At 42.3% G+C, this 22,200-nt stretch overlaps 1 protein-coding gene across 4 annotated transcripts; it reads left to right on the top strand.

Moving 5' to 3' along the window:
• The first annotated feature begins 3,879 nt into the window (after positions 1-3,879).
• Positions 3,880-18,949, top strand: LOC109938779 (myelin protein P0-like). 4 transcript variants are annotated; one of them, XM_048615648.1, is made up of 8 exons: positions 3,880-3,953; positions 5,615-5,669; positions 10,008-10,177; positions 12,169-12,385; positions 14,466-14,619; positions 14,724-14,757; positions 16,656-16,781; positions 18,498-18,949. In XM_048615648.1, exons 2-8 carry the CDS (start codon positions 5,630-5,632, stop codon positions 18,624-18,626), a joined length of 870 nt encoding a protein of 289 aa, XP_048471605.1. In that variant the 5' UTR covers positions 3,880-3,953; positions 5,615-5,629; the 3' UTR covers positions 18,627-18,949. The 4 variants fall into 4 exon arrangements, with proteins under 4 accessions (XP_048471605.1, XP_048471604.1, XP_048471603.1 ...); XM_048615647.1 differs by lacking the exon at positions 3,880-3,953 and adding an exon at positions 5,419-5,481 and having other exon boundaries at positions 14,727-14,757; XM_048615646.1 differs by lacking the exon at positions 3,880-3,953 and adding an exon at positions 5,419-5,481.
• Positions 18,950-22,200: the final 3,251 nt, after the last annotated feature.

Raw genomic sequence — 22,200 nt, 5'->3', positions numbered from 1 at the left:
GACAACATCCTGATGGTGAAGAATTAGTGAGAACTATTTTCAAGCTGGTTAAAGGGGGCCTGATGTGGTACAGATGTAGAGACTCTACCTTTGAGGCAGGTGGCCTGGGTTCAAGTTTTGCCTGCTCTAGTGGTATGTAATAATGTCTCTGAACAGATTGAATAAATATATGGTAAACGGACCTCAAAATTTGTTAAGCTGCAGTGCCATCATCGTCCACTTGGGGGCACTTGTGAGCACAGACCACAAGTGCAGATCATAGCAAGGTCATTGTACTCATTGTGCTTGAAGATAAAGTTTAATTTGGATAAGAAACTTCATTGTATTGAAATTAGCAACGCCAGCACCCCACACATCTTGTCAGTGTAGTAATGTGGTTCTTGTGTGGTGGCAGTGTCCCTACCTCTAGGACGGAAGATCCAAGTTGAAGTCTCACTTGTTCCAGAGCGATGCCATAACACCCCTCATCAGGTTGATTATAAACATCTACATGGTAGAGTGGACTTGTGGTGCAATGGTAGTGTTCCTACTTCTGGCAGAAAGTCCAGTTTATGTCCCAGCTGTCCTGGAGATCTGTCATAACATCTTTTTGAACAGGTTGATTTAAAGATAGAAACAAGTGTACCAGTAATAATGAGAGGCAGGGAAAATTCTTGGGTATACCTGCTCTCTGTCCAGCTACCTGTACCAACTGGCTTCAGTTACAGCTTGATCCTGTTTATCAAGCGATTGCAGAATTTTTGTTCCTCTGATACTAGATATCCAGCCTCCGGAAACAATCATTCTTTGTAAAGTGCTTTCTGACACAAGGACTTCAGTAAGGTCGGGAGTGGGTCATACAGCCCCCTAGCTTTCTGGATCATTCAGTAATCTACCTCGGCTATGCTTACCTGTCCTATTTTGTCAGTGGAATCCCTCGTTGTGCAAAACTCTCTTTTGAATCTTGAATGTCACAACACTCTGAGGTAGAGAATTTGAAAGAGCCACAACACTTTGAAGAAATTCAGATGAGCCCTTATCCTGAGACACACGCTTTGTTCCACTTGTGGAAACAGTCCATCAGCATCTATCCTGCCAAAACCTCCAAACAATTTTCTACATTGTGATGAGATCACTTGTCTATCCTCTAAACGCCAGAGAATATTGGCTCATTCTACTCAATCACTTGTCATAGGAAATCTCGCCCATGCTAGCAATCAATCTAGCAAAACTTCATTAAAATCGATTGTAAACCCTTTGTAATTGTCTTAGTTCCCTTTTTACTTGTACCCACCTTTGTCCTTGGGTCCTGTAAATTGTCTTGTTAAGTATTATAATTTCAAACTGCTCCAGACTAAGAGCCCCTAGTGTAGGGCTTCCCAAAGTGGGGGGCCAGGAGCTCAAACATGGCAATAGCTACCAGAGTTCTGATGGAGTTATAACAGTTGAAGATCTCCACCATCTCAACCTCACCCCACACCTGAATCATGGTGACCCTCAGGTGAAGCCACCACCAGTCACTTCTGTCTCTAATGAGAGAGCAGCCCTATGGTCCTTTGGGATTATGGTGACTTTACCATTACCTTTCTCCTGCTTTAACAAGCCCCAACTCACCACCCTGCAGCCCACCCCTCCCCAATCCACTCTTACAGTTTCACTGAGGAGTTGCTACAGGTTTCGAGCCTTGATTATGGGGTTAGAGTGGGGAAACGTTTGGGGTGCACTGTCTTACTGTATTTCCTTTCCTGTCCCGTCTCCATCTTGTGGCGTGCTTTGGCTGTGCACGGAGGGAAGGTTAGTGTGAAGTACTTTCGGTTTGCAAAGTCTGTAGTTGTAGGTATAACTGAAAACAGGATCGGTGCACCTGAAGTCACGAGATTTTGGGAAAGCCAGAGGTTTAACTGTAATTTCTTCTATGATTAGTTTCAATGAGATCTCCCCAACCGCAACTTCAGGTCATGCGCATTAGTTGCGGAGGTATATGTCTTTCTCTACAGATACAAATGGCCACTAGAGGGGATTGTGTGGTGCAATAGTAGTGTACCTACCTTCAAGCTAGGAGGCCCATCTTAAAGTCCCATCTGCAGCAGAGGTGTAGAATAACATCTCTGAACAGGTTGATTACTAAATATCAAAATACCCACCAATGACTAGATATTCCAAATCAAAAGGAGATTGCACACCCAACTCCTGCATTCCCACATGTAGACTTGATTATTAATCATGCCCTATTAACGAAGTCAGTTTTGCTGGTCATAGTTTCCTGCATAGCTGATTCCAGAAGGGAATGTGATGGGAAAGAAAAAGCCTGGCATTTCTACAGGCTTTCACATCCACTTGACATTTTGAAACTCTTGCCATCCAATTATGTAGCCTCTGGAAAAGCAATAACTTGTAATTTGTGCACAGAAAGCTCCCACTGACCACAGTGTGATATTGACCAGCTCATCTGTTTCTCAAAAAAATATTGTTCAGCAAAAAATATTCAGAGAGTGGGCAAATCAACCATAATAACATAAGGAGCAGTTCATTTGGGTGTGACTGGAAGTTGGATGGTTCTGGGAGGAGGGCACTGCTGTTGACAATAATAGAGGATGGGTCGTTTTGGTGAGAATGAGAGTGGAATGTTTGAATATTCTTGCATGGGGTGTATGTATTGCTGACTGGCCCAGTATTTATTATTCAGCCCTACCTACCCTGGAGAAGGTGATGGTGCGCTGCCTTCTTGAACCACTGCAACACTTGTTCTGTAGGGGCACCCACAGTGCTATGAGGAAGAGAGTTCCAGGATTTTGATCCAGCAACACTGAAAGAATAGTGATATAGTTCCAAAGGATGATGTGTGGCTTGGGAATCTTAAAGCATCCAAAACTCTCAAAGAATGTTATCATCTTTCTGCCAGTTCACTCATGGACTTTCACATTCTATTCCTTAATGGGATGAGGGCATCACTGGCAAAGCCAGCATTTGTTGTCATCTCTAAGTGCCCTTGACCTGAGCAGCTTGCTTGGGCATGTTAGAGATCAGTTAAGAGTCAACCACATTACTGTGGGTCTGGAATCACATACAGGCCAACCAAGGTAAGGACGCCATTCCCTTCTCTAAGGACATTAGAGAGACAGACGGGTTTTTAACGACAGTGGTAATATGGTCACCATTATTTTAATTTGATTATTTGATTCATTATCTGCCATGGTGCGATCTGAACCTGTGTCACCAGGACATTAGCTGGGCCCTTTGGATTATTAGTCAAGTTACAGTACCACTATAATACCACCCCTTCATTTGATTTCACTCACATTGCTGAACTGAGGCACTTAGCTTGTCCTGTCCCACAGGCACTGGACAAAAGACTTCCCAAAAAAACAGACTAAGTTAGAGACATCCCTTAAAATTAGGGGACACTTAGTCACTGATGTTCTAAGGCACCTGGAAGAACTGCCCTGCTGTTCAAAATAGTGTTGTTGGATCAATTATGTCAACTTGAGTTTTGCATTTTTCATTTTCTCAGTTTCATATATCTAAAGCTTTTGTTGCATGAGTAATTTTGCCAAGCCCTTCTGGTGCTATTTCTAAATGCGACAATACATTTTTACACTGCTTTCTCTTCACAGATGCTGCAGCTTCTCTAGCAACTTCTGTTGTTATTTTTTACACTGTTTCCCTTACCTTTTAGCTCGTTTGAAAAGTAAAGGTTTCTACAGACACGTTTTCGATTATCGGTGAAGTGGCCTATCCCCACAACTGAGATATTTGGAGGAAAAAGTAACTGAACGTTCACCCTTCACTTCCATTGTGCGGTTTCCTGGGCCTTAAAGTGAATTGAGGAACAACAGTATGACATGACCAGCAATTTAATACTCACAGGGAAACAGAACACGGTGCTGCTCAGGAGGAAGACCAAAAGCAGGCTGCACAGATGAAGCATTGGCAACAGAAACATAGCAATTATACTGGAATATTGACTGCGGATTGTAAGTTCCATCCTGCTCTGAAACAGAAACATGTTGCAGGAAAAGTGAGTTAGCTGTTGATCAGAGATTTCTGTTCTCATTGATAGGTTCTATTTTAACCTGCCAGAAATAGCACAGGGTTAAAATCCAAATTAATGTGTAAGATGAATGTTTGGAGGAATGATCCTGAGTATAATAAAGTTTTTCTCTCAGTCTCAATTATTCTTTACAATTATAGTGATTATTTTATGGTGCTGTTAATGGATGTTGGTGTATCTATCTGTGGGTTGTAGGTTCTATGTTATTTGACTGTATTCGAGACAGAGGTTGATAGATTTTTGGATGTTGATGGAATGAAGGGAAATGGGAATAGACTGGGAATATGGAGTTGAGGGGCAAGATCAGCCATGATTGTGTTTAATAATGGAGCAGGCTTGAAGACAAAATAACCAACTCCTGTGTAGTCTGGTTTAATGATCTGTGAACTATAGAGTTGGTTATAGGAAAATAATCAAAACAGATCAATACATTCTCATCCACTGCTGCATTTTGCAATTAATTAACCGATTCAATGTATTCAAAGATTTCTTTCATTTAGTTTGTGAAGGTCTCACGAGATGGAACATAGCTGCCTCCACTCTCTTTCACTCTGGAACATCACTGTCTGTGCCTCAATTTCCTTCTTCCTCTCCTGAAGGTGCTAACTCTCACTGGGGTACGGGGTCTCTCTCCTCTCCTGAAGGTGCTGACTCTCACTGGGATAAGGGGTCTCCCTCCTGTCCTGAAGTTGCTGACTCACTTCATAGTTGTCTCTTACCCACAGCCTCATTAATAATTATTTTTCACATTTCAGCCTGCAATGATGTGTCAGAAGCTATTTGACTTTGGGAGATATTGCAAGCCAATGCTCTCCAACCCTTGACCCTGCAATCATTCCCTGTCTAGCAGCACTCACAGGGATTCAGAAAGGAACCTGGTCTGGATGAGTTCAAGGAAACTCTAGGCCCAGTAATTGACATCTCCATAGGGACCAAAATGTTCAGCCTGAAAAAAGAACTAATCTGTCAATGGACATCATTCTACATTGGACTGATGATTAGCCACAATTACTATTTGACAACTCTATCTCTGGTCTTTATACTTTTGCTGTCTTTTCCACCCTCTATAAACTGTTCATTTCAATTTCTGCTGCCCAGTTCTCTGCTTGTTCCAAGTCCTGGTCCACCATCACATCGCTCCCTTTGCTCACAGACCTATTTTGAACCTGGCAGTGCTACCACTTCAAGGTTCTCATCTTTGATTTCAAATTCCTCTATGGCCTCACCTCCTCCTTATCTGTTTAAACCTCTCCAGCCCCACAATCGTCTGAAATCTCTGTGTTCCTCCAATTCTGGCGTCTTGCGCAGCTTTTATTTTCTTTGTTTCACTATTGGCAGCCATACCCGAACTCTGAAATTCCCTCTTCACTTCCTCTTGTCAGGCACTATTTAAAGCGTACCTCTATGACTAAGGTTCTGTTTGGCTGTCACGATATTTATTTATGTCAAATGTGAGTTAAATTTTGTTTGAGAGTCAATTTTTGTTTGATAGCGTCCCTGCAGATTACCTAGGGATGGTTTACGATATCGAAGGAGCCTTGGAAATGCAGGTTGTTATTTCACTGATTAACTTTCTCTCCATAGGTGAGGAACAGTGAAATGGATCTCCTCTTGCTCCTGTCATCTCTCATATTCTGTGGTAAGTGGTTTCTTTATTGGAAAAACTGATGGAAAAATGGCCTGAATTAGGCAGAGGGTTTTGATTCACAGCTGTAATTGGGGCTGGGATTGCTGACTGTGGTTCGTTACATTCTTGGAGGTTTTGATATATGGTTCACTCACCTCTAAACACCAAACCCCCACCCAATAGTCGTCATCGGTCCATTTAGCTGCATAGAATCTTTATAAGAATGGGCTCAATGAGTTGAACAGTGGGACCAGCAGCTCAGATTGGGCTGAATTGGTGATCCATTTTCATACCTGAAAGCAGAAATGGATGTCCAGTGCACTAAAATAAAACAAAGCACCTTGGATTTTGGAAACCTGAAATAAAAACAGAAATTCAACAGGTCTGGTGGTATCTGTGGAGAGAAAGTACAGTTAACTGGTTCTGAACTTGAAACATTAACTGTTTCTTTCTCCACAGATGTTGCCAGACCTACGGAGTTTCTCTGGAAATTTCTGTTTTTGTTGAGGGTACTGTTAGGTTTTGAAGACAGAGATGAATGGGAAGGTGGGAAGACCTAGCTAAGTGTGATATGGAACCTCATAAATCCAGGAAGACCCAGTTTTAAAGGGTCAGTATTGACAAAAGGAGGCACAGAGGTAAAAGAACTTATATTTCTGTAGCAGTTTTCATGACCTGAGAACATCCCAGATGCTCTGCAACCAAAGAAATATTTTTAAGCATAGCTGATGTTGTCAAATTGGAAACACTGAAATCAATTTACACACAGCAATCTCCCACAAACAGCAATTTGATAACACAGTGTGGAGCTGGAGCAACACAGCAGGCCAGGCAGTATCAGAGGAGCAAGAAAGCTGATGTTTCGAGTCGGGACCCTTTTTCAGACTTCTTCCTCATTTCTGAAGAAGGGTCTCGACCCAAAACCCAATGCTGCCTGTCTTGCTGTGTTCTTCCAGCTCCACACTGTGTTATCTCTGACTCCAGCATTGGCAGTTCTTACTATCTCTGAGCAATTCGATAACAATCTTTTTATTGACGTCGGTTGAGGGATAAAATATTGACCATGACAATAAGAAGAGCTCCTCTACTCTTCTTTGGAATCTTCCAGGTCCACTGGGGCCTCATTTTAACAAATCATCTGAAAGACAGCACCTCCTACATTGCGGCACTCCCTCATACTGCACCGAAATGTCAGCCACAACATTTGTGTTCAAATCGTGAGTGGGACTTGAACCCACAACTTGTAGCCATACTAAGGTAACATTGTTACCCACTGTTCCATGTCCTATTCCCCTATACATTAGCCCCCTATCCTCCAGTCCTCCAGTATTTATATTTTTAAATATAAACAGACTTTGTTTCAATTGTTATTTTTGTTAGTGAAATTTACACTGTCACAACTGCCTCGAATAACAGAGTATACTTTGCCTGCTGTCTTTTTCTAAATCTCTTTCATTTAATCTCACATTGATATCTTTTCATTCAAGACCCCTCAATCACTGGAAACACTCTGGGGGCGATTAGGACCCACCATAGGGAAATTAAAGGCATTGGGATCAATGCTGATTTTAGATATGCCTGAGTTTACTCTTCATTAAAGTCAACAAACAATGTTGGACATTCCTTCCCATTCTCTGGAATTTCCACCAGTGAAATTACGTTAGAAAAAGACCCTCTGTTTCTGCCTACGCTGTTTGTTCCATTCATAACTTTAAACACCTCTACTGAGTCACCTCATATACAAGACAATAAGAAATTGGAGCAGGAATTGGCCATTCAGCCCATTGAACTTGTTCCTCCATTCAATGAGATTTTATCTTTTATCTCAATTCCACTTTCTAACTCTAACCTCATATTCCTTGGTTGCCTCAGTACCCAAAACTCTATTCATCCTAATCCTGAACATAGCCTCCACGGCTCTCTGGGGTAGAGAATTCCAAGGATCCATATTCCTTTTGACTTGAGGCATTTCTCCTCAGCTCAGTGGCTAAATGGCCTTTGCCCTACCCTCAACTAGATTCTCCAGCTAACAGGAAAGCAGTCTCTCAGCAACTCCCTATAGCAACCGCCTTGTCCCTAAGAATGTTATGGCCAGAACCTTCCATTTTTTAATACCAACTGTGAGAGCGAGTACCTCCAGGATTGAGAGATACCCATCCCCCCACCCCCACCATCTCCAGTGATGTCTTGCCCAGTTAAGTCTCTGCCTGTCTGGCCGACCAGCAGCACAAAGGACTGGGACCATTAATGGCTTTGAGCTGTAACCCTTTGACCCTCATTTATGTCTTGATTGCCTGTCCCCCCACCCCCCCAATCCCACGACCCCCTCCCACCACCTCCCCACCCCCTCACCCGCCACCCCCAAGTGCAGCTGGTGATCTACCTCATTGTAACAAGTGAGAAGATTGCCATTTTTCTCTCCTGTTGAGACAAAGTTGATTGGGCAGTTTGAGGCCCTTAAAGATGCCATTAATTAACGCTTTAAAGGCCTCAATTGGTCGGGGTCAGAAAGGTTGCCCATGAAATTACCCCCAAAATATTGGGGGGTAGGGGCAGGTAGCTTCTTGGCATCAACTCATCGCAGTAATCGCCCATCCACCACCTTTCCTGTTACTTTTAGGCAGGAAAGTCTCATCTAAATTTATATTTCAATGGCATCACCTCCTTCTTCTAAACTGCACAGACTACAAACCCATTCCACTTCTCATAGGACAGCTTTCTCTCCTAAACTCTAATGAGACAAAGATATCATGGCTTGGATGCAAGGTGTTTAAGATTTTTGCTGAGTTCCACAAATCGTATCCTTTGTACAATCTGTCCAAGTTCTGTAGAGACGCTGATAGATATGATCCCAGCTCTCTCTTTGCTGAGACTCACACTGAAAGAGCATCATTGAAATGTCCGACGCAGTTGCTTTGCTGCACAGGAGAGCATTAATTTTGATGGAAAGAGGAAGCCAGGCCTGCAGATTCACCACCTTGCCTGGCAATCATTTCCCAACCCGCAGTTTCCCTTTTTGCAGCCAGGTGACTTCAATTCGCGATAGTTTTAATACCGTGAAGCAATTTAACCCTAAATGAAGCTCAATTATTCTGGCCTGTGGTACTAAAGATGGGCTCTGCCTTGACAAGATTTCCATATCTCATACAGTATAGTAAATCGGGTAGCTTTGTGGCTTTGGCTCAGGTTTTGCAACTTGGATTCTTTTATGCAAACTTCTCTTAATCTGTGCAGGAAGGTCTGCGGGGTCTTTTTAAAATAAATATTGCTGGCAGGGACAACATCAACTCGCTTTCATTTATTAAAATAATAAATAAACACCAGCCAAGGTAAGTCATGAGTTTGACTGAATTCTTTGACAACGTAAGTTGAAGGATTGATGAGAGGGTGGCATTGGAAATGCTGTTTGATAAAGGGCAAGACCATAGACTTGTTAGAAAAGTTAAAGACAGTGATTAGTGGTTGATTTACAGACCAATGGATGTCTGCAGTCATGTTTCCAGGGAGCAGATTCGTGACCACTGCTCTTTGTCATATATTGTGCAAGTGTGTGGTTACTGAGCCTCATAGTTATCACCTCCTTGGCTGTAATTAATGCTAATGAATATATTCGTGGCTAATAACTGTTAGGGTTTGTACTCAGAAACAGATGCTAGAATTTGTGTCATACAGGCTGGAATGTATTTGCAGGGTCTAGACAGTTTACATTGGGGACAGTATATACCTGGGAGCATGTTAGAGACTGGAATCTAATCAAGAAGGTTGTGTGGTTTATACATTGAATGACAGATATGCAGCAGAGAGTGATAGTCTGGAATCTAATCACAGGATTCAGGGGTTTGTACCCAAGAGAGATTTACAGCCTTGAATCTAATTGTGGAGTTTTCATGGTTTATACATAGAATAACAGATACCCAGGAGAGATTTATGGTCTGGAATCCACTCAACTAGGTTTAAGGTGAGAGGGGAAAGATTTAAAAAGGACGTGAAGTGTAATATTTTTGTGCAGAGATTGGTGCATGTATGGAATGAGCTGCCGGGGAAGTGTGGAGGCGGGTACAATTATAACATTTAAAAGGTATCTGAATGGGTACATGATTACAGGCCAAATGCTGGCAAAAAGGACCAGCTCAGATTAGGATGTCTGGTCGGGATGGATGAGTTGGACCAAAGGGTCTGTTTCTGTGCTGTATGACTCTATGACTCAAAGGTGTCCGTGTAGTTTATGTACAGCCTAAAGAATAGCTAGTGTAACGTCACCAACAGTGGGAATCAATCCACTGCCTGTCAGCCCAGGTACTGAGGCTTCTACCCATCAATGGGTATTGGATGTTGGTTTCTGTCCTTCAGGTATCTGCTCCACGTTAGCGACTGGTATCTCTACCCCGAAATCCTTGGTTGTAGAGGAGGGAATGGAGTTACGTTTGGACTGCAAACTCGAATACCAAACTGACGTTCAACAGCACAACATCAAATTGGAATGGTTGTACAGCCCTGACAGTGATACCGAGGAGGTCTTGGTGAGTGATGTGTTCCAGAGCTCTCTGTCGATCTCAGTGGCTGCATTTTACCGACATGGTTTATAACTTGGCTTTCAATCAAATGTGGCAACAGCTGTTACCATTTAGGGCAGCGATGTTGTCATCCAGAGCTTTCAGCAACCCCTGGGAAATTTTACACAGAATCTGCAGAAACTGTGCACCAAAGCACATTCTAAATGAGCATAAATCAGTGGGTGACTGCTCTAATTATGTTCCCTCTCAAAAAGACTATACCGATGTTCATTCACTGTCACATCACAGCATTTCAGCAACACAGAGTTCACAATAGTTTCAGTAAGTTACAGACAGAGTGTTTACACTCTTTCAGATTTACTGTGAACAGCTATAACTGAATTAACAGTAAAAGTAAAGCCACTGTAGCCCCACTCTTTCATTAGAGAGACACACAGCTGGTGGTGGTTTGACGTGAGGATCACTGTACCTACGACAAGTGGAAGAGATTGTGGAGGAGATTCCTTCATGGTAACCCCAGCCAATACAGGAATCGAACCCATGCTGTTGGTATCATTCTGCATCACAAACCAGCGAACCAACTTCTGATAGTAATTAAAACCAAAAGAACTGTGGATGCTGTAAATCAGGAACAAAAACAGAAGTTGCTGGAAAAGCTCAGCAGGTCTGGCAGCATCTGTGAAGGAAAAAACAGAGTTAACATTTCGGGTCCGGTGACCCTTCCTCAGAACTGTTCCTCGATAGTAATGTGCTGGATGACCAGGCAAGACCAGAGAAGTGGGCGGTATGGTAGCTCAGTGGTTAGCACTGCTGCATCACAGTGCCAAGGACCCGGGTTCAATCCCACCCTCGGGTGACTGTCTCTGAGTGGAGTTTGCCCATTCTCCCCGTGTCTGTGTGAGTTTCCTCCGGGTGCGCTGTTTTCCTCCCACATTCCAAAGATGTTCAGATTAGGTGGATTGGCCATGCTAAATTGTCCTATACTGTACAGGTTAAGTGGATTAGCTATGGGAGTTACTGGGGTGGGTCTGGATGAGGTGCTGTTCGGGGAGTCAGTGTGGACTTGATGGGCGGAGTGGAGGGATTCTATGATCCTAAGAGTAACAAAACCACTACCATCAATCAGAGATTATGCAGTGATACAACCCATAACAGAATTCTCTGTCAGTTCATGTTGCCTCAGCCCACTATCATTGACACACTTTAGTTAGTGAACTTGATTGGCCTAACTTATTTTATCCCGTAATTGAAGCAGGTTTCTGCAGGTGAGGTTTGATTTCTCAGCCCATTTTGCAGACATCGTTCCACTTCCATAGAAACCATCCCTGACATCATTAATATAATGGGCTGTGTATTGCATTTTATCAAAGTTTCTTGTCTTGTGCTAAAATCAGGATAGAATCACAAGAGTACCAAATCTCAAAGGCTACAACAATTAATAATGGCCAACAAGAGAGTGTTGGTTGGTTAGCATATGGAATATGTTTGTTAGAGATGTTTTCACATTGAATGCACCGGAGAACAGTTAACCAAGGACTGTACAATGAACTGTGCTGTTCTCCAGCTGAGGGGAAATTGTGAAGTGACTGGTGTTGGAACCTTGTCACTAATCTGCACTTCTTTAGAGTTCAGTTTCAATTTAGTTTCAATGAGATCAATTAGTTTAATTGTAGATCCAATGAGTGATGTGCCTGGCCTGAGAGTGTTTGATGGGGACAGTGCAGAAGGAGCTTTACTCTGTATCTTACCTTGTGCCATCCCTGTCCTGGGAGAGTTTGATAAGGACAGTGTAGAGAAAGCTTTACTCTGAACAAACCCCTTACTGTACCTGGCCTGGGAGTGTTTGATGGGGACGGTGTAGAGGCAGCTTTACTCTGTATCTAACCCTGTACTGTCCCTGGCCTGGGAGTGTTTGACGGGGAGTATGTAAAGGGTGTTTTGCTCTATCTAATGCTATGCTTAATCTTTAGTTAATTTCTTTGTCGATTCCGACACAGATTTTCTTTCACTACCAAAACCTCAGTGTGATTGTGCAGGACAGTGTATTCTCCCCGAGACTGCAGTGGATGGGTGATATTGGACAAGGCAATGGCTCCATTCTCATATCTGAAGTGGAATGCAGTGACAGAGGTTCCTTCACTTGTGATATGCGGATCCCAAGGTCATCCAGCAGCATCTATAGAAGCAGAATTGATCTAACAGTATTGTGCAAAGGTAAGTCAGAACACAGCTGGAATACTGTAACAGTTTTGGGCCCCTTATCTAAGGAAAGATATACTGGCATTGGAGGCAGTCCGGAGAAGGTTCATTTGGCTGATCCTGGGCATGGAGAGATTTTCTTTTGAGGAGAGATTGGGTTGGTTGGGCTTGTACTCATTGGAGTTTAGAAAAATGAAGGGAGACTTTATTGAAATATAGAATTTTTAAAAGGCTTGACAGGGTTTTTTTATGGCTATGGACTACAAAGACAGAGCAGATGTGAGGGGTTAAAATGACTTACTCTTGCTCCTCCATGTCACCTGGTCTCAGGTTTCAAGAACAATGCAAAGTTCAGCTCGCTGCCCAGTGTGAGGGAATCAAGTAAAATTTTGGCCAAAATCCACTTCCCCATGTGGAATTCCCATTTCCCTGTTTTGTTAACAACATTTACCATAATGGGAATCCTCGATATTGTCGTACAATTTGCTGTAGCCTCTGACCTCTGCAAAGAATAACGCCACTGTTGGAATGCTCATCCATGGCATTGACTTCAAAGCATATTTTATCTCCCGCTGCACTTGATTCTATAAAAAGGGGAGGGGGTGGAAAAGAAAGACTGGCTTTAAAAATATCCACAACATCTATCTGAATTACCTTTCCAACAAAGAACCACAGCGCAGAAATTTTTTCTTTATTCATTCACGGGATGAGTGTGTCACTGGCCCGGCAACATTTATTGCCCATCCCTAATTGCCCAGAGGGCAGTTCAGAGTCAACCACATTGCTGTGGGTCTGGAATCACATGTAGGCCAGACCAGGTAAGGATGGCAGTTTCCTTCCCTAAAGGACATTAGTGAACCAGATGGGTAAGATGCAGGGATGTTGTTTACGTTGTGGGTGAATCTAGGAACAAAGGGCATAATGTCAGAGCAAGAGGTCATCCATTTAAGAGTGAGATAAAAGGATTTTTTTCTCAGAGGATGGTGAATCTGTGGTTGTACAGGTTGTGCTATTAAATACATATAAGTTTGAGATAGTTCAATTTTAAATCAGTACGGGAATTAAGGGTTAAGGAGAAAATGCAGGAAAGCGGAGTTGAGGATTATCGGATCAGCCATGATCTCATTGAATGTGGAGATAACTTGATGGGCTGAATGGCCTACATCTGCTCCAATGTCTTATGGTCTAAGAACTAAGATGATGTACTTCCATAAATTGGGAATGGTGAGAGAGTGGATTAGGGGTGGATTTGGAATTGAATGTGAAGGGATTTTGTCTGTTGGAATTGTATGTATTGATTGTGAATGGGAATGAGTCTGATCATTTGAAATTCAATCCTCTGGGAATTAATTGAAAGGGTTTACGTCATATGTGTTTTATGTAAAGTTTATCTCGATGTTGTGAGATAGTACAACGTGAGTGGGCAATTATGTAAAACCTGTCTACGTGGCCGCCTGTTCACAATAGCCTCATGAATTAAGTTAATGGATGCAAAATTAAGCAGAGCGTTCCCCATATTCTGACACACACAGCTAATGGATGGAACTTTCCATAAAGAGAGAGCAATCACTAAATCTGTATTGGTGGGACTGCTAAATATTCAGAAAATTAAATGAAAAAAAGAAAGAACCTGCACTTGTGCCACTGTTGTTTGTCCTTTATACATCCCAAAATGCTCACCAAGTGGTGGATAACTTTCAGTAGAGTCACTGATGTAATGTGGATAAAAATGGCCAACATTTAGCACACAAAATACCACAAAGAATGACGAATTTATCACAACCGATTAATCCAGTGTTAGTTGATGATTAGATCTTGGTCATGGAAATGTTGAGTTGCTTTCAGTAAGACATTGGCAGATTCAACAAAACAGTGAGGTTTAGCATCCCATCCACACCTCTGAGTGTACTACACTGATGTGTTTGTCTAGCTTCCTCATTTAAATCCAGGATCAGGGCTTGAATCAATTGACAGTTATTGGTGAGATTCTCCTGAAACACAACTGACTTGTTAACTTTGTGATATCAATGCCTCTTTGGGCAACGAGGCAGAGATTTTACATTTAAATTTATCTGAACATTTCTATTTCCTTCAGACACCAAACGTACACGGAGCTTAAGACCATCCATGTTAGTGGAAGCAGTTCCAAAGAATATAATCATATATACAACAGCAGCAGGTGTTATCATTTTCTTTGTTGCACTTATCCTTGGAAGCACATGGAAGAAATGGTCAATAAGAAGTCAAAGGTACGTATATCAAGGCGCAAGAATTTAAATGAGTTGAACTGTCATCTTCCTTTTCACACAATGAATAATCTTTAACTTTCTCCCCTATTCTCTGCATCAATAAGCAGGAGATATCCAGGAGGGCTTGAAGACTCAGAGGTAAGGCGCACTTTAATGTACAGATTTTAGTGTAAACTTTTAACAATCCAGAATATTGAATATCCACTTATTTTCTCAGTCACTGAAACATGTTAACTACAGTCAACACAGATTCAGTGATCATAGAATCCCTCCAGTGTAGAAGCAAGCCATTCAGCCCATTGAGTCCACACCAAACCCCTGAAGAGTATCCCACCCAGACCTACTCTCCTACCTAACCCCCTAAACCCTGCATTTTCTATGGCAATTCACCTAACCTGCACATCTTCGGACTGTGGGAAGGAACCAGAACACCTAGAGGAAACCCACACAGACACAGGGAGAATGTGCAAACTCCACACATACTGTCACCTGAGGGTGGAATCAAACCCAGGTCCCTAGCACTGTGAAGCAGCATTGCTAACCACTGAGCCACCTTAGTTCATCCAGGGATTCTTCACAGTTAGTGCAGCATTTACTGAAGTCTTACTTTCCCAGCATAGATACAAGGATGAATGATCAGAAGTTGCAAGAGCTGAAATAGGCCATTCAGCCCATTGAGTCTACTCCGCCATTCGATGAGATCATGGCTGATCTGATAATCCTCAAATCCACTTTCCTGCCTTTTCCTTTGATTCCCTTACCCAATGATCTGATTGAGGTTGTATATGGTAATGGGGCGGGGGGAATGGCTTGTGTCCTAGTTGACAGTTTGATCCAATTACGTGGATTAGGGAGAACCAGGACTCACAATTTTTTTGTTGTGTGAGGCCGGGCTGAAGTTAGATGTTATGGGCTGGTCCTTTTACCAGGGTACAGTGAGCCTCTAGATCAAGATGGTGGCTCATGGGTTGGCACCCATTTTCTGAATTCTTTCAAGTAGGAACTGAATCTGTGTGGCTCAGACTGATGTAACCTCTTACAAAGTACATGTATTTCAAGGAATTCATGGTGTAGGAGGGTGGAAACAGAATCTCCCAAATATTCCTCCCCAGTGCAGCTTAGGTTTTTCAATCTGGCTTCTTGCTTCTCCCAGGAAATGGCATGGCTTTTAGTGGAGAGGGATGGAGAGAGCTTTCACTCTTAATCCATTCATGATTGGCGATGTCAATGCTTATTGTCCATCAAGATGGTGGCCAGCTGCCTTCCTGAACTATATGGTGTAGTTTCACCCACATTGCTTCTTCTCTGTAGCAGTTTGATCAACAGAATGGCTGTTTCAGAGGGCAGCTGAGAGTCAACCACATTACTGTGGGTCTGGAGTCACATGGAGGCCAGATTGAGTCAGGATGGCAATATCCACTTTTAAGGTCCATTAAGTAACCAGATGGCTCTTTGCCACAATCTGGTAGCTTCACGGTCATCATTACTGCCAAATATCTATTTATTCCAAATATATTAAGTTACTTGAATTATTTGCTATGATGGGTTTTAAACTCAGTTCTCCAGTGCATTAATCTAGATTAACAGTGCAGTAATGTGACCCAACATGATATGCCTATTATGATAGGCACATTGGGGGACATGCTAAACATCATTTTTATATCTGCAGGCTTCGTTCAGCTTCTGTCCCAGGGCTAACCCTGTGAACAAACATAGAAAATAGGAGCAGGAGTAGGCCATTCAGCCCTTTGAGCCTGCTCTGCTATTCAATGTGGTCATATTGGAGCAGGAATGGGAGAGGATGTTTCTCCAACAGTGAGAGAGTCAATTTTCTAATTCTGCCACAGCTGGAATCAGCAGATCAATTGTGGGACATGGCCCAGGCAGTTACCACCCACACACTACCTTGACCCGTGCAGCATTGCAGAAACACAAGAGGGTTTTGCAGGAGTAGGGGATGGACTTAAATTAGAAAGTGAAGGTGACATGAAGATGCAGTTCCAGCTGATTAAACAAATATGTTCACTAACCATCAGGAAATAGTGCGCTACGTCACTGTGACCAACCGAAACCCAGTCCAGATCGAGAGACAAAATAAAGCCATGGAGGAAATGAAAAATAAGGACTCAAAGAACGGTGAAGAGGAAACTTATGTAACAATGGTAATATTGTTGGGAGAATGAGGTCAGGACATGACATTGCCTGCGTGACTAACTGATATCCATAATCAGTGGTGAATTAGAGAAACATAATAGGTTTTACAGCTCAAGAGGAAGTCATTTGGACCATCTTTTTCTGCATTAGTCAATGAGGAACAATTCAGTCTAATCCAATCCTCAATGTAATGGTCTATAGCTTCAAGCATTTTATGGCATCTCGTGTGCTTATCCAAGTTGTATTTTTTTTTGAGTACTATCAACCATTGGGTACACAAATTGTGTAAAGATGCTCCAGTAAGAGAAGGTGGCCAACAGACTCATCACTCTCTCAGTGATCTCAATCCCACCCACTCACCTTCCCACTGTATCCCTCAATCCCACCCACTTACCTTCCCACTGTATCCCTCAATCCCATCCATTCAACCTTCCCAACGTATCTCTCCATCCCATCCCTCAATCCCATACACTCATCTTCCTACTGTATCCCTTGATCCCACCCACTCAACCTTCCCACTTCTTCTCCCTCAAGCCCACCCACTCAACCTTCCCACTTCTTCTCCCTCAATCCCACCCATTCAACCTTCCCACTGTATCCCTCAATCGCACCCACTGACCTTCCCACTGTATCTCTCAATCTCATTCACTGACCTTCCCACTGTATCCCTCAATCCCACCCACTCAACCTTCCCACTGTATCCCTCAATCCCACCCACTGACCTTCCTACTGTATCTCTAAATCCCACTCATTCATTTTCCTACCATATCCCTCATTCTTATTTATATTCCCACCATTCCTCTCAATCCCATCTACTCATCAAATCACTCCCTCCATGCTACCATCACCTCACCAAATTCCCCAACACCTTTCTTTCTTGAGAAGTACAACTTAAGTTGAATGGTTGATTGCTTTCTGATCCGTTTGGCTAGTCTGGCAACATGTGCTTCAATTTAATTCACTTCTAAAAGATTTTTCTGCTTATTCTTCAGTCCCTCACTTTTCACTTGAGTATGTTCGGATTTGAGTCATGCGACAGAGTGAACAATTTGTCCAGTTCAGTATGGTTGGTCTTACTCACAATCTCAAACATTATATGGGAGTTTTTTTTTCCTTTCTTACCTCCAAATTCACCATCATTGGTAAAGCATAGATTCCAAACAAAAGGAGCTATTATTGTTGCTCACCTCTGTATCTTCTCACATAATAGTACACTGCCTCAGATCTGGGATTCCCAACCTAAAACCATTGGCATCTCTAGCAATTCAAAATTCATTTATTGTATATTTTTGGAGTTTGTGACCCAAGGGCACAGCCTTAGAATTAAGAGGAAGACATTTTAGAATGGCTTTAAGGAGAAACTTCTTCAGCCAGAGAATGATGAACCTATGGAATTTACTGCCACAGAAGGCTGTGGAGGTCAGGTCATTGAGTACATTTAAGACAGAGGTTGATACCCCTAACAATCAGGAACCTATCTAAGGTTATGGGGAGGAGGTGGGAGAAAAATGGGCTGAGATACTTATCAGCCATGATTGAATGGCGGAGCAGACTTGATGGGCTGGATGGCCTAATTTTTGCTCCCGTGTCTTATGGTCTTATGGGTTTGTGGAGACAGTTCCTGGGTGAACCATTTGGGAACGCTCAGAAAATTAGCCTGCTATTTGTAAATGATTGCTGCATATTTTGTACCTAACATTTTCTTGTCTCTGTTCTGTCTCCAGCGCTCAATCTTACAATCAAAGACACCCAACGATCTTCCGAAACCTATTGTAGCCAATGCTCCCATACCTGGAGAACATTCCCATGCGGTTTTGCCTTTGGATTTTCAGGTCGATCATTGGAATTTTTGAGGCTGTATTCATTATCTTGTTAACAGCAAAGACAAACACAATTCTTCCAGACTAAGTCAGATTGTTCTGGTTTGATGAAGATGGTGGATAATGGGTAATGTCACTGGGCTATTAATTCTGTGGCCCAGGATAAAATTTTTGGGGATTGGTGGATGAAGTCCCACCACAGCATCTAGTAGAATTTACATTTGGTTAATAAACTCTGGTATATAAAGCCAGTCTCAGTAATTGTGACCAGGAAATTATCATCAATTGTTGTAAAACCCCATCCAGTTCACTGATGTTCTTTAGGGAAGGAAATCTGCCATCCTTACCTTGTCTGGTCTACTTGTGATTCTAGACCTACAGCAATGTGGTTGACTCTTAACTACCCTCTGAAATGGCTGAGCATGCCACTCAGTTCAAGGCCAATTAGGGATGAGCAAAAATGCTGGCCTTGCCAGTGAGACTGACATCACATGAAAGAATAGAGAAAAACAACATGGAGTGACTCAAATTCCTTCTGCAAGACTGGTTCCTGAACTTCCAGTTGTTCTCGACAAAATGATTCCATCTGAGCGCATTAAAAAGCACAACACAACTTCTGGATCCAATTATAAAAGTGTTATATGTCAATACCTGTCAAAAAAAAATTGTATTAATAAATGCTCTATCTGGATTATGATATTAAGGAAATACCATTTCAGTGAAAAGACCTGTGTCAAACTTGTTCTGATTTTGTTTAAAATTTGGGGGACAAAGAGCAAAACGAGTCATCTTATTTCTCATAACTCAAAAGTATCTCAGAGACACTTCCTTCTTCTTCTTCTCTGCCCAATTCCCCCACTCCAACAGTGTCATGATCTCCACCAGGGTAGGGCAAGGAACCAACCCCTGAATCTACTAGAGCCAGAACAGGGGTTAAAGCTCCTGCTCTGGGTATTGACCAGATCCACAACAGCCATCTGGATGCTCATCCCAGGTGTCTGGGAAGTTACTGAGAATGTGCACAGCTCCATGCATGGTGGAGCTTCAGGCTATAATAGTGATGGTAGAGGCTCCAACTTACTTTCCTGGAATTTCTCTCACTCTTACCACTGGTATGTGGTGGAAGGATTGGCATGTTGATGGTCAACCCTTTGACCATGCTGTGAATGTGTCTTCCTTGACCATCAGGTCCTGAAGTGAGACTTGAACCCAGAGATGCTGGTTCCAGGGCAGGGTACTACACCACAAGAGCTCCGCAGTGACATCTGATCATCTGAACGCTGTTCCATTGAGATCCTGTCAACAAATCATAAGACCACAAGATGTAGGAGGTTGTGAAAGACATCATTGTACTGCAAACTTCTCCCAGAAGCTAATACTCTCTCCATCTACTGAACTGTATGAGTAGCTACAAGTTTGAATGATCTGACTGCAATTCCTGATGTAAGTCTGTAATGAATACAAATTACCATACGACCATAAGATGTAAGAGCAGAAGTGTGTCATTCATTGAGATCTAATAATCCTCAACTCCACTTCCCAGACTTTTCCCTCAAAACATTGATTTCCTTTACTGATTAAAAATATCTCTCAGCCTTGAATGTACTTAACAGCTCAGCCTTGACGTCCCTCTGCAGTAAAGAATTCCACAGATTGACTCCCTCTGTAAGAAAAATATCCTCTTTATCAACAAAGCAGTTTACTCACAAAGAGTGTGCCCATTAAACACAGTTTCACTGTGCAGTTTTGAAGCCTTATGTGTTCAGAACTTCAAAGAGGAAGTAATTACATTGGGTCACAGAAACAGAAAACTCTGGAAATGCTCAGCAGCTTTGGCATTCTGAATGGGAAGGGAAACCAAGTTAAACTTTTGAGTGGAGGGCCTTTTGTTGGAATAATGGAGTTGCACAGAAAACATTTGCATTTGTACAACATCTCTCCTCAGTCTCAGAGCATCCCAGAATGCTTTACAGGCAATGAAGTTCTTCTGAAGTGTAGTCACTTTGGTGATGCAGCTAATCTGTGCACAGCAAGATCCCATAAAGAGCAATGTGATAATGACCCAGATAATCTGTTTTTACGATGTTGCTTGATCTTAGGGCATAGGAGGAACTGCTGTGATTTTCTACAATTTAATGCCACATGATCTTCTACGCTCACTGGAGAGGATAGACACAGCCTTTATCTTAGGTCTCAATCTAAAGATGGCACTTCCAAAATTGCGGTGCTCCCTTGGGGCACTGCACTAGGAATGTTAGACTACATTTTGTTTTGAAGTCCATGGGCCCCCAGCCTGAGCCCCATAACTCCTTGGCTCAGAGGCTGAAATGTTTGGTACCACATCCACTAACATTTACCACCTCCCTGCTCCAAAGCCTGGGAGAGAGGAGCATACATAACTCTAATCATCAAGACCAGTCCTTTCAGGAGTATCCTGGACCGAGCAGCAACTCTCTCAATGGATTCTATGTGTGGCAGACCTCCAGGTGTTGGGACCCTCCTATGAGTGGATTTTAAAAAAACTGAACATTAGGAAGACACTCTGAAAGCAATTAGCCCACTCACAGTTGATAAATCACTGTATATATACACCTTAGATAGTTGAAAGAAACTGAAGAAGGGCCATAGTTGTAAAACATTGTGAATTGTGAGGTGAGAATGGAGGGTAATGAAGGGAACATTCTTGTTCACACACAGATGAACCAGATAACTGCAGACTATTCAACCTAATGTCAGTCCAAATTCGATTCTATGAAAGTAATTTTTGAGAACAAAGTAATGAGCATCTAGAAACGGATCGGTTAACTGAAAGTGGATTTATTAAAAGCAAGTCATGTTTGCCAAATTTTATAGATTTTTATGAAGTAGTGACTGATTGGCTAGGTAAAGGGATTCCAGGCTGATATTTTTCAGATGTCTTTTAATACTCTCTCTCAGGAGTCTTGTTGCAAAAATTCCAGACTCTGTTACAGGAGAAGATGTAACAGAATGGATAGAAAGTGGGCCAAAAGGAAATCAAGTGGACCAGAAAAGGGTGAAGATGGTGCACCCCATGATCCACTTGTCCTCTTGTTGTGCAGATAATTTGCAATTTGGTTTAGATTCCATGCAACTGAGTTATAGAAAAAGTGAAGAGTTTCAAGAAGGACAATAAAATACGTTCGTGAGTTGGGCAAGCAAGAGGCAAATGCAGTTTCATGTGCAAGGTAAAATATTCTGAGGAGTAACAGGGAGAAGGCAGCCAATGGAAAGATAGTGAAGTGTATGTAGAGGGATGCAAGAAGACTGAAGGTGTCAGTGCAGTAGGTAAATGTTTTCAAGGCCAACACATTATGTTTTTTTATAAATGGGATACATGCTGAAACAGTAAAGGAGGTAGTGATAAATTTGTAAAAGGGTGCAGAGTACTAAAGCTTTGATCACCTAAAGCAGGTTAGATATTGGATACATGTAGTATAAGTTCCCAGGATAAATCCAGTGCCAAGAAATTTTAGTTATGAAGAATTATCTCACAATATTGAGATATTCAATGTCTATTGACACGTAAGATCTTTTCCACAATGACAAAGATTGTTAAGAGGAGATGCAGTTGGGTCTTCTTCTTAAA

This window comes from Rhincodon typus, chromosome 32 (assembly GCF_021869965.1).
Source record: "Rhincodon typus isolate 14 chromosome 32, sRhiTyp1.1, whole genome shotgun sequence".
NCBI classification, from domain to species: Eukaryota; Metazoa; Chordata; class Chondrichthyes; order Orectolobiformes; family Rhincodontidae; genus Rhincodon; species Rhincodon typus.
The sequence above is the reverse complement of the archived record's forward strand: the minus strand, read 5'-3'. Positions and strand labels throughout refer to the sequence as shown.